This window comes from Maylandia zebra, linkage group LG8 (assembly GCF_041146795.1).
Source record: "Maylandia zebra isolate NMK-2024a linkage group LG8, Mzebra_GT3a, whole genome shotgun sequence".
Taxonomy (NCBI): domain Eukaryota; kingdom Metazoa; phylum Chordata; class Actinopteri; order Cichliformes; family Cichlidae; genus Maylandia; species Maylandia zebra.
This window is the reverse complement of record NC_135174.1, coordinates 26,535,830-26,547,435: the sequence shown is the minus strand read 5'-3', so window position 1 is coordinate 26,547,435 and position 11,606 is coordinate 26,535,830. Positions and strand designations below refer to the sequence as shown.

Sequence of the window (11,606 nt, the reverse complement as noted above, 5' to 3'; positions counted from 1 at the left end):
ATTTTCTAGTTCTCGTTCCTGCTTTTCCCTTTATTGTCTAAATTACTTTCAAGTATTAATCACTAATTATTAAGCTGAAGTTGAAAGTTGTGATTTTACCTCAGCCTGCTTCAACTCCTCTTTGCACACATCTTCTAACGAAGCTTCCAGGAAGTTCATGGCGTAGCGCTCAATGGGAGTGAGCTAAAGACAAGCAGAGGAAAAGGTGCGTTTAAACAAACTGTAATTCAAAGATTCAGCAGAGCATTAATATTTTATTATATTATACATTTTTATAGCCGATGTGTTTTTACTCACCTGCTCCACCAGTGCGGCTATTTCCTGCTCGGCTTTAGAGAGCTCCTCCACTTCCTCCTGCTCCCCGCCGTCATCAAGCGGTATGTTTTCGTTGAACTCCGCCAGTTCGGCCACCTGCTCTGCTTTGGCCTGAGAGGCCGCCACTATGTCCTCCTCATCCTCGGCACGACACAGCGCCTGAAGCAAACAGATGGAGATAATCAGGTAAATGTCCACAAGCATGATAAATGTGGCAGGAGTTAAACTTTTTCCTGACTCTTGGATTATGTCTGCGTACAAGGGGTGAAATAAAGTTCAGGTTTTAAAAATCAAATAACTTAGCCTAGTCAAATTGGTCGAATCTCCGAAGTTATTCTATTGTATTCTTTTCAAACAGTGGTCCAGGTTAGTGAATGGAATTGGAGGAGGGGAGAAATAGCAGCTACAACACCCTGACCAGATGGAGGAGTTATTATAAATTCCGTCTCCTGCAGAGTTGGAAAAGGATGAAACTATCCATAGAGTCCAGAAATGTTTTTGTACTGGTCTATAAATGGGTTTAGTCCTGCTGTAAATTTGGGCATTTTAACACCATCGCCATCCTCATATACATGTTTACATGAATATGGGGATGGCTTGCTTTCAAAGCCAGCCTCAGATGGCTTCATTTTTAAGCCCTGGGTGTCAGCAGAAATTATCTAAACTGTGGTGCGTCCCAGCACACGGCACAGTGCAAGAACATTTTTGAAAATGTGCATTATCAAGGATTTGACACGGTGGAGGAGATCAAGAGTTCAAGTACAGCCAGGGCACAAGTAGAGGAGGAACACGACAGGAGTTCTCGTGTTAGATCAAGCGACAAAACTGGGAGCCATTAGGGATGGGAATCGAGAACCAGTTATTGAAGAAAACCAGTTCAATTACGGTTCTTGCACAATCAGCTGATTTCAGTTTGTGTCAGAGGAGGAAAATAGCGAAGCAGTCTAGAGCATGGATTTGAACATTTACTTTTATTGTACAAAAGGACGAGATGAACGGTAAAGTGGAAACTTGCATACCCAGGACAGAAACAACTGCATTATGGTGCTAACACAAAAAAAACCAACAACGGTTCTTTAAAAGAATCTGCCCAGACAGCATGCTAACGCTAAGCTAGCCAAGAACGCAGAGTGAAAGTAATGTGACAAGTAGTATAACAAAGTACTTTTTCCCAGGAGTAATTAAGTCATGTACTGCATTACTTTTGAGAAAAGTGTTCTGTGTAATAATTACTTTTTTGAGCAAAGTTTGAACACTGATCACAACAAAGACGGGAAATACCTCAACAAACATTTGACCCACAGTATACAATTGATTTGCATGAATGTAATTTCTTTGTTCCTGCTTAGATGTCAAAACAGAGCCAATGAGAACCCAGTGTTGATCAAGCAAGAATTGAATCGATGAGTAATGTCAATAAAGGAATCGCTAAATTCTTGAAAAGTCCTTGAAACAGTCCAGAAGTTCATAAGAAGATCACCTTTAACAGGAGATCTTTTTTTTTTTTTAAGCTTTTCATTTCAATAGGCTGAGAGCAAAAACCTGATTCAGTTTATATTGCATCTAAGACTTTCAGTAAACGTACATTTTGTTCCTGGTAATCACCAAAAGGTGGGTGGTAAATATCCAGTACACCAAGTTTCTAACCTGCTCCAGGATGGTGGTGCTCTGCTTGTTGACGGCTTCCTCCTCCTCAGCCTGGGGCACCGACAGCTCCACCGCCGCCTCCCTCTTCTCCCCCTCATTCACATCAAACAGCTCTCTGATGGTTTGCTGAGGAACAAAGTGACAGTCGGACACATTTAGCAAAGGCAGAACGGGTTATGTGTGCTTGATGAGACAGAGAAAACAAGAGGCACTTGAACTGCTTAATGTCATCAACACACTAAACTCAAAAAGACCAATTAGAAGAAACTCCATTATACTTCAAAAAAAAAAAAAAAAAAGAAGAAGAAAAAAAGCACAAGTAGTATTTATATAAAAGACAGTTTGAACAAATTTAATTAAAAGGGGGATGAGGTCTCGGCCTGTCATCCAGCACTGGAAAAACATCCCTTCACATGATACCAGTGACTGTATTCAATTATGCACCAAGCACCCACCCACATGTTTGAGCGCCTTTCAACTATTAATCATGCACAGATGAATCACTGAGCTTATCCAGACACAAAAGAAGAAAGAAGGGAAAAAAAAAGGCTTGACTGAAGGGCATTTATTTTACAAAGAAGGCCCCGTGTAAACGTGATACCTGTTTAAAGAAGGCCGTGGTGAAGTTTCCTCCTTCGATAGCCATATCTCCCAGCATCCTCTTCTGGTTTGCCTTCTTCAAAATGTTCTCCTCCACCGTGCGCTCACTGATCAACCTGAGGAGGAACATAAAACGATTTAGTCTTTTAAAAATCACATTTCTATTTTTCACTGGGCCAATGATTATCGGGTGTATAAAACCTCCCCCTACACCCAGATGGGTTGGTGCTGACCAGGTGGTGTGAAGCGTTTAACCAGATTCTGCAGATCTTTTAAATTCAGAGACTACTGAGCTCCAATTTCCATTTTAAACTTTAGATTTTTATTCCTACTTTTTTTTTTTGTTGCTTTTGCTTCTGAAATTATGCAAAGAAGGTAGGAGATGCTCATCAGTTTAAGTCAAACAAGATGAACGCTCGTATGTGTCAAACAGATGTTGACAACATATGTTATGTTCAATGCAGCGGCTCTGTGCTCTCAGCTTTTTGTTTCTCTTTGTGTCTTTTGTCTGTGAGTCCTCTATTGTGTATGCTTATTTATTGTATGTCTGTCTCTGTTTTATAGTATTGTGTCTGACTTTAAGCTAAGAACTACCACACGGAATTTCATTATGTGACTACATAATGACAACAAAGCATCTTAAATCTTAGCTAAGGGAGTGAGCTTTGATTTGGGAAAGTTTTTATGTGAGGATTTTTTTTTTTTAGTAAAAGCAGGGAAAAAGAAAGTCACCTATAGATGTGGACGTCGCGGGTCTGGCCGATTCGGTGGCATCGGTCCTGAGCCTGAGCATCCATGGTGGGGTTCCAGTCACTGTCGTAGAACACCACAGTGTCGGCCCCGGTCAGATTGACCCCGACGCCGCCACTGCGGGTTGACAAAATGAAGCAGAAGATGCGTCGATCTGCATTGAAGCGCTCCATGAGCGCCTGGTGGTGGCGTGCAGAAGACAAACAGAGGAAATGAGCATCACAGACAGACTACAGCTTTCTCGTTCTTGCCTGGAAGCGGAACAGGTGAAGATTACGCTATCAAAACACCATCACTGCTGACCTGTCTCTGCTCCACCCGGGTGCTGCCATCCAGACGGAGGTAGATGTGTCCGTGGTAGTTGAGGAACTGCTCCAGCACATCCAGCATTCGAGTCATCTGAGTGAAAATCAGCACCCTGTGGCCTCCCGCCTTCAGCTTTCGCAGCAACGTGTGGAGAGTCTGAAGCTTACCTGAAAACAGGAGACAGAAGACACAAAATGAGCCACCAGCAAGCAAAACAAGCTGCAGGAGCATAAAATTATTTAATAATCGCACATGGAGTAAACTCTTTGAAGCAGCCTTTTATGCATAAAACACAGTGGTGGAAAGAAAAGACTAACCAAATACTATTTCAAGAAAATTTAGTGCCAATTTTGCAGTACAGTCGAGAGTTTTGCTAAAGTTGTTGCCAGTGTGCATCTGGGATCGAGTCAGTGATGAGGGATGAATGGGATCTAAGCTGTGGGTGACCCCCACCTTAGTAAATGACAGTCTTATCAAACATCCTGTCAAAGGCTTATAGGTGAGAATGGATACTTAGACAGTCCTGGATTTTCCTGCTTTGTGTCACCCCTGCAAGTCAACACCGTTTTTATTTAAACCTTAGATTTTGTGATTAGGAGTATCTGATGTAGGTGTGGATTGCCACAAGGTGCTCCATGGTTTTCTGTAAAACAAAACAAAACAAAAAACCACACTGAGAACTCACCACAGTCGTACTGTATGAGCCTCAGGTCAGGGAACTGTGTCCTCATATAGGACTGGACGTGGTGGAGGCTGCGAGTGAGCGGCGTGACTTCAGCTGATAACATGGAGGAGAAGACTGCCTGCTTGTGGTTCAGAGATGGCGGAGGATGGCAGCAGTGCATGGAGATGGGTGGAGCTTCCACTGGAGGAATTGCAAATGTGTACCTAAACAAACAGCAAAGTTAGCTCCTTCTCCTTAGCTGAAGCTTTGTAATATCAAATAACCAAACGACTGTTAAGCTAAGTACCGGTCTATGATGTCACTCAGCAGCTCCAGCCGTCCTTCGATGCTGTGGATGGCCTCTCTTACAGCGTGACTGTGAAACCAGTAGTCGTGCTCGTTTTGCTGCTGTGCATACAGACAGCTGCTCTGGCCAGAGCGGCCCCACTCTCCCTGAGGGTTCAGGGCAGCAGGTGATGGACGACGACCGGGCAGGAAAGTCAGGAAGTCCAGAACCTCCTGACCATACATGGGCTTTGCTCCACAGTGGAGTTCGTTGACTCGAAAGATGAAGTCCAGCCGGCTGTCGTGCTGCTGTTTCTCGGAGTCTGCAAGCCATGACTGTTGAGGTAAAGAGATACAAGTAAATGGAGGCTACAGAAATCAGGGCAGTGTTGACAGCATATTTAAGAAAAACATGCTCGTATATCAGGCTCAGTCTTGTTTAAATGTACAATGGAGAAAAAATGATTGTAATTGATTTCCTTTACCAGTTGGGGGCAGCGGAAATAAACTGGAAAAAAAAAAAAAAATCTACTTTGAAGTTCACATGACAAACTTATTGTTCATTGATAAACTTGACCACCGTCTGCACCACAGGAGAGGAAAAACGCTGACACTTACACTTTATTTCAACCTGATAAACTGAGCTGATCTGTTTTCTGTTCTGGTGTTTTACTGCACTTTGTCAGCTTTTTTAATCCAGTTTTATTGAGCCTGACATTTTATTCTATAAAACCAGTTTATTGTCTACTAAACAAGGTAGGCTAAATCATTTATTGCTGTATGCCGATGGTGATGAATGAATTTCAATTATTAAAAAAAAAAAAAAAAAAAAAATTGCCAAACTGGTAAACTGGCATCAGAGATGTATATAATTTATTGACATGCTTCAATTTAACCAATAAAATTTAAAGATCATAGATTATGGTTTTTAATGTTCCCATACCGCCTTAATCTAAACATTGTGATCCACATAAAGACTTCAAAAACACTTTTACAAGTCGGCTACTGAAGTGCAAAAACCTGTTGGAACAGTTTGGGTATGGCAGCTATGAGTATAACAAACTTATCCTGATGTAAAAGCAAAATAATGAACCTTTAATTTTCTTTGTGGAAGCTTTTCTAAAAGTCTCACGGAGCCAGTATCACAAGCCGGAACATGTCAAATCCATACCTGTGCGTAACAGTGAAACCTCTTTGATTATGTAGTTTTATTTTAGTGAGCTGAGCCCTGCTGACTGAATGCTATGATCAAACTTGTCTTTACAACTCCATCGCTCTGAGATTTGGCACACATAAAGTTTGGTTTGTTTGTTGTTGTTTTTTTAAACTGATGTTTCATGCATCTTTTCAGTTTAGAAACGTCCCGGTTCATGTCTACATAGCGCTGATGCATGGTTCCAAAATAACAGGACATTAGATTGTCTCAGTACAGGGGGGCATTTATTTTAACTAGGTGAAGAAGTATTGGGTAACACCTCAAAAAAAATGATTGCAGATGCTTTAAATATCTAAAAGGTGAAGTCCAAGAGGGACAAACTGCTTACCATGTAGAAAGGCGAACGGGGAGCAGGACGAGGCACCTTCCTGGGTGGAGGGAAGGCTTTTGCACCCAGATTGGACTTTGACTTTGTGCTAACTGCTGTCTGACTGCTGCTGCTACTTTCCCGCGGTGTTGCTGAGGTCTTTGGAGCAGAAGAAGAGGCGCTCACCTGAGCTGGAGCTGCAGAAAGACAGAAGAGAAAACAGCCTCCTGTAAAAAACTCAATACGGATTTGCTTTAAAGTCAATTTCACTTTTATTTCTTCTTCTTTTGCATCTCTGTGTTATTCGATTTCAAATCCAATTATTTTCATTACTTAAAAATACCTTTTTGCATGCCTGTATGTTTCATTATACATTAAATTTTATTAACTTGCAGCAGGTTGTTAGGGAAAAGAAGAAATAAAGCTTAAAAACTGGACCCAGCTCGGTTTGTCATGCAATCTTCATTTCATCTGAATTCAATCTGAATTTCAGCTCAGTGAGAATAACAGCTCAAGCCCGTTCTCTCACCTGGCTGTTCTGTGCTCGATGGAGGAGGAGGCTGCACTACTTTGAGGACAGGGCGAGGGGGTTGGGGCTGGTTCGGGGCTGAGCTAGGGTTTCTGGGAGGAGCTATGGTGTAGTGGGCGGTAGCAGGACCAGGGGTGCGCTGGGCAATTTGCAGTGGAGCGGTGTTCCTGACGGGGGTCGTGTTGGCGTGTGGGTGCAGGGAAGGGGATGGCTGGGGAGCGACACGAGGGGAAGGGGCCACAGCCAGGGTGGGCACAGGCCCGCCCTCCTTGCCTGTTGACTGACGCACAACGATCTTCACGACCCCAGGGCTGCTCACCATGGTTGAGGACACTGAAAAACATTAAATATACAAACATGGGTTACATATATCCAGCAGGAAGTCTCATACTTAAAATAAAAGGAGGAGGGAGAAGGATTTAACACCTTGAGAGGTGGTGTTGTGTGGCAGGCGATTAGCAGGGGGGGCAGCAGAGGGATTGTTTGCAGGGTGTGTGCTGACTGTACTCTGGACAGCCACCTGTGCAGGTTGGCTGATGAGGTGATGCTGCACGCCACCGGGGACCAGGTTTATCACATTACCTGTAGAGTGACAGTGAACCAGACTGTTATAAGGACTTTAATTATTCCCTAATTATGGGACGGGATGGGATTTATGTAAATAAGAAATCAATCACAATTATGGGACAATAACAGTCATCAGTTAAATGAAGCAGACCAATGTGGATTATCTTCTGATTGAAGGATTAAAAGACTTTGGCATAACTGAATATAAAGCAGTCCAGCTGCAGTGGGATTCTGCAAAAATCCAAAAACATATAATATCTTTAATCTTTAGTCTGATTTCAAATCAGATAAAAATGAGGTCAAAGGATATCCTGGTCCCATTTAAACTATAACCACAATAGATAAATGCTATCAAACTTCCAGGGCCTGTATGGCTAAATTTAGTATATTTACATGATTGCACCCAAGTTTTCTTGTTAATTAACATGCATAGAATATTTTGACTCAGAAGTAATCCTGGCATCAAAATGTAGGTAAAAATGATAATACAACTTGTTTTGAGCAGCCCCCTATCCCAAACAGCAATATGACACTTTGAAGTTCAAACAAAACGAGGTATTACACCTTTTACTAACCATAAAATCTGATCGGTGAAAACTAGAAAACCCACAGTTAGTGGGAGACACCAACCTTGAACTGGGCGTGAGGAAGCTGCTGGAACTTGGTGGATCTGTGCTCCAGACAGAGTCAACTTGTTGCCCTGAAGCTGGAAGGTGACTGGTTTGCTTCCTTGACACGACGACACAGGCCGACCTGCCAGAGAAGCCAGCTGGGCTATACTTACTACCTCCCCAGCTTAGGAAGAAAAATAAGAGACACGTAGGTAAGAAATAATAATTCATTCACTTTACCACAAATTAATTTAATTATGAATGAATGACAGAGACCTGTACTGCATTTAGTTAATAAAAATCCCCCAAATACCTTTTGTTTTCTTACTGAATGGTCGAAAATAACAGAACACACAGACTCCTGTAACTAAAAGTAGACTAATCTCTTTCTTGTATGTTAATGGTTGATCCATTTTTAGAAGTTGCAAAGTGTGTTTGAGATTTTCTAAGCACTGCCATCTTTATTTTTCACCTGCACCTTAAGAAACAACCTGAGGCAGAGTACACACTGTGTTCCTGTGTGGTTTTTACCCAGCAATGAAAATGAGTAAACAATCATTAAATTGAAATCTAAACCGAGACGCTCAAAATATGCTTCATCTAAAGAGAGAAATGGACGAGACTTACATTTTGAACAGGAGCTCATGAAACTGTCCCCAGGCTCAGAGTTTTAATGAGATAATACTTCAACAACATCACAGCTTATCTGCTTTGAAATAAATGTACTTACAAGGCAACCTAGCTTGCATATCTGGACTAAGCAGGACCCTCTGGGGCATGACATTGCTGGGGTTTGGACTCGGCTGAGCTGGGATAGTGGCTGTGCAGGGAGCAGTGGGAGGCCGTACAGTCAGCATCGCTTTTGGAGCATTGGACCTCACTGCAGTTTGAGCGGTAGGATGAAGAGATGGGCGAGGAGGAGTGGATGCGACTGAACAGACCACTGAAATTTAACAAAAATGCATTAGAAAAAACGTGCAAAATTTATGTTTCACCTTTTTAAGGGTGTTTCATTCCTTGCTTACCCTGCTGAACTACAGGAGCGGGTGCAGGAGCTGAGGTGACTTCAGTGACTGGAGGTGGTTTGGGGGTCTGTGCTGCAGGGGGGACGGAGCAGGTAGGTTTGTTCATCAGGAGAACTGGGCGATTATCACCTTTAGGAGGCGGCTGAAACATTCTGAAAGAGGACACACATAAAATATGGGAACTACTGCACTTAGGACAATAATTATATCATGTAATAAATGTCACAGGTATGGTAACACAGGTAACGTAGAAAACCAAAATACATGTAAATTTGCAAGTATCCAAATCTGCATTTTTCTTTTCTTTCTTTTTTTCCCCCTTTACCTGTTGACTTTCATGCGGACTGGTTTGGGCCTTGGAGGAGGTTCGGGGGACTCCATGATCTCCTGGATTAGTTGGCGACTGGCCCTGTAGCGTGGCAGGAAGACATCTGCCTGGTAACGGGACACGCGGCTCTCCAAACCAACAAGGTCAAACATGGAAACGTCGCAGCGCTGAGAATGCAAAAGCAAGTTAGAATAGATTAAAAATCACGCCATCAGGCTCAACTTTCTGAACAAATGAAAGCTTTTTATTTTCAGGCTTACCTTCAAAGGAGATACCTCCAGGGCGTCATGCACCAGAGAGGCTGTGTGGAAAATAATGGGTTGCATGATGAAGGGAGACTGGATGGGTCGAGGGTCAAAAAGGTTGGGATGATTGCACACTTTGCGAAGCTGCATGAGGATGTTAATCACAGACATGAAGTGACCACTGGCCAGCGTTTCCCTGGTCCTGTAAATCAGATGGTTTAGGGTCAAATTCAATTACATTTTTTTTTTCCAGTTTCACCTTCTTTTGGTGACTACGTTTCAAAACACAAACTAAATTTACATTAACTTTGAATTCCTCCTGCTGAGTCAGTAACTTACGATGCCTGCGCCATGAAGTCATCGTAGAGGAATCGCTGTCTCTTGGACAGACGGCAGCGCACCACATGCTCATATTTCTTGGGCATCTGCTTCTCCACGTCAGCCTTGATCCTCCTGAGCAGGAACGGCCTCAGCACCTTGTGAAGCCTCTTAACCAGGCCTTCGTTGTACTCCTGACTGCCCTCGATCATTCCCGTCAGCGGGTTGGAGAACCACTCTTTGAACTCGCGGTGGGACTGGAAGACGTGGGGCATGAGGAAATGCATGAGGGACCAGAGCTCCATCAGGCTGTTCTGTAGAGGGGTTCCTGTCAGCAGCAGTCGCCGGTGGCTATGATCAGCACAGACACGAGGAGAGACGTAAATAAAAAAGTCGTATCATTCAAGCTTCAGGTGAGTACGAAGAGGAAAATAAGAGTTTTCAGCTGCTAAAGATATCAAACATGCTTTAACTCATTTTAGCCACATGGGTGCAGCAAGCTGAGAACGCAATCTTCACCCCATAAAGAGTTTATAACATCCATCAAACAAATAACATAACCATTTATTTGGAGTCGTGTTTCTGTCTGCTGGAATAGTCTAAATCATAAAACTCTTTTTAAAACCCAAATATGCCACAGCATTAAAGCCACTGACAGGTGAAGTAAATAACACCACGTCCTGCTGGGAAATCCTGAGGTTCATGTAGAAATATTTTTGCGGTTACACTGTCGGCATGGCTACGCTCATCTCACTGGGGCTGAGTATCAATTTAGATTATAGATTATTTTTAAAAAAGCTTTTAGTGCACAATCCACGCTGAAGTGTGCATCTTGCAGCACATCTTTATTTGCTTTAAAGCTCACAAACCAACATTTTGATGCTGAACATGAGAGGCACTCTCAAACTTCTAACGGATCTTTTTTTTTAATATGCTGTGCAAGTATTTCTCTATTCAGCCGGTACTGTGAAACATCCTCATACTGATGATGTTGTAATCTTGATTTATCATCGGAGCGAATCGCTGCAGCCTGTATAAAGGTGTGCGTTCTCAGAGCGTGCATCTATTCATGTGCACAAGCGCCAGGCTCTTTGGAGCGCCACACAACAGTGAGAAATTACCACCAGCTGGCCCCGGCCACCAGCCAAATGATGACAATCATTTTGAAAAGAACAAACACTTTTAAATGTGAAGATATTTACACACAACTGTGGCCTGTAGATTAACAGTTCAGTGCATTTCAAATACATTCAAAGTCAAATGGTACTGAGTGACACCATGTCTTTGAAAGCATTATAGAGAAAGGAGGATGATTTTCTTCAATAAGAATCAGAAGTTGTACATACAAATATTCATGTTTGCTGTCCATGAGTCTAAATACCCCCAAAATATATCTATAAATCTTTTTTTTTTCATTAAAATGCAAAAAAAAGATTTTTATTTATTTATTTATTTTTTAAACAAAAAACTACTTTGGAATTTAGTGTAAAAAAAATCCAGAGGCCATGCCTCATCCACTGAGCCTCAGGTTTCACTCTCTGATGTGGGCCCATATACACAAACAGTCTCCACTGACCTGTTGAAGTTCAGCAGACTCTGCCAGCGCTGGGACTTGAAGTTCTTGATGTTCTGGGCCTCATCGAGGATCAGATAGCGCCAAGACTTTCGCCTGAAGGCCTGGTGATCCTGCAGCACCAGCTTGTAAGAAGTGATGCAAACGTGGAAAGCATTTGGCTTTGTCCAGCCCTAAGAAGAGAAAGTGTAACAGAGTGGCTTATTATTTTCCAGCACTCAGTTTTTCACTTTATACAGTATCTGTCAAACATGTCAACAGTTGCTGGAAATTAGGAATTCGTCAATGCAAGACAGGAATCATATCGGTGGGAAAAGTTA

The 11,606-nt window shown here is 42.5% G+C and overlaps 1 protein-coding gene across 5 annotated transcripts in view; it reads right to left on the bottom strand.

The window, feature by feature from the left end:
* srcap (Snf2-related CREBBP activator protein) overlaps positions 1–11,606 on the bottom strand; it is a 45,287-nt gene that overhangs the window by 6,183 nt on the left and 27,498 nt on the right. For 2 of the 5 annotated variants that reach the window (XM_024803426.2, XM_024803427.2), the window contains 18 exons: positions 11,290–11,459; positions 9,735–10,064; positions 9,411–9,597; positions 9,148–9,317; positions 8,823–8,974; positions 8,528–8,740; positions 7,817–7,981; positions 7,046–7,201; positions 6,620–6,952; positions 6,112–6,287; positions 4,590–4,903; positions 4,304–4,506; positions 3,616–3,785; positions 3,295–3,491; positions 2,564–2,678; positions 1,963–2,088; positions 298–474; positions 100–183 (listed from right to left, as the gene is read on the bottom strand). In XM_024803426.2, the coding sequence (XP_024659194.1) occupies positions 100–183; positions 298–474; positions 1,963–2,088; positions 2,564–2,678; positions 3,295–3,491; positions 3,616–3,785; positions 4,304–4,506; positions 4,590–4,903; positions 6,112–6,287; positions 6,620–6,952; positions 7,046–7,201; positions 7,817–7,981; positions 8,528–8,740; positions 8,823–8,974; positions 9,148–9,317; positions 9,411–9,597; positions 9,735–10,064; positions 11,290–11,459 (3,438 nt within the window). The remainder of the gene's footprint in view (positions 1–99; positions 184–297; positions 475–1,962; positions 2,089–2,563; positions 2,679–3,294; positions 3,492–3,615; positions 3,786–4,303; positions 4,507–4,589; positions 4,904–6,111; positions 6,288–6,619; positions 6,953–7,045; positions 7,202–7,816; positions 7,982–8,527; positions 8,741–8,822; positions 8,975–9,147; positions 9,318–9,410; positions 9,598–9,734; positions 10,065–11,289; positions 11,460–11,606) is intronic. The other 3 variants (XM_076887711.1, XM_024803428.2, XM_076887712.1) reach the window with 3 other exon arrangements.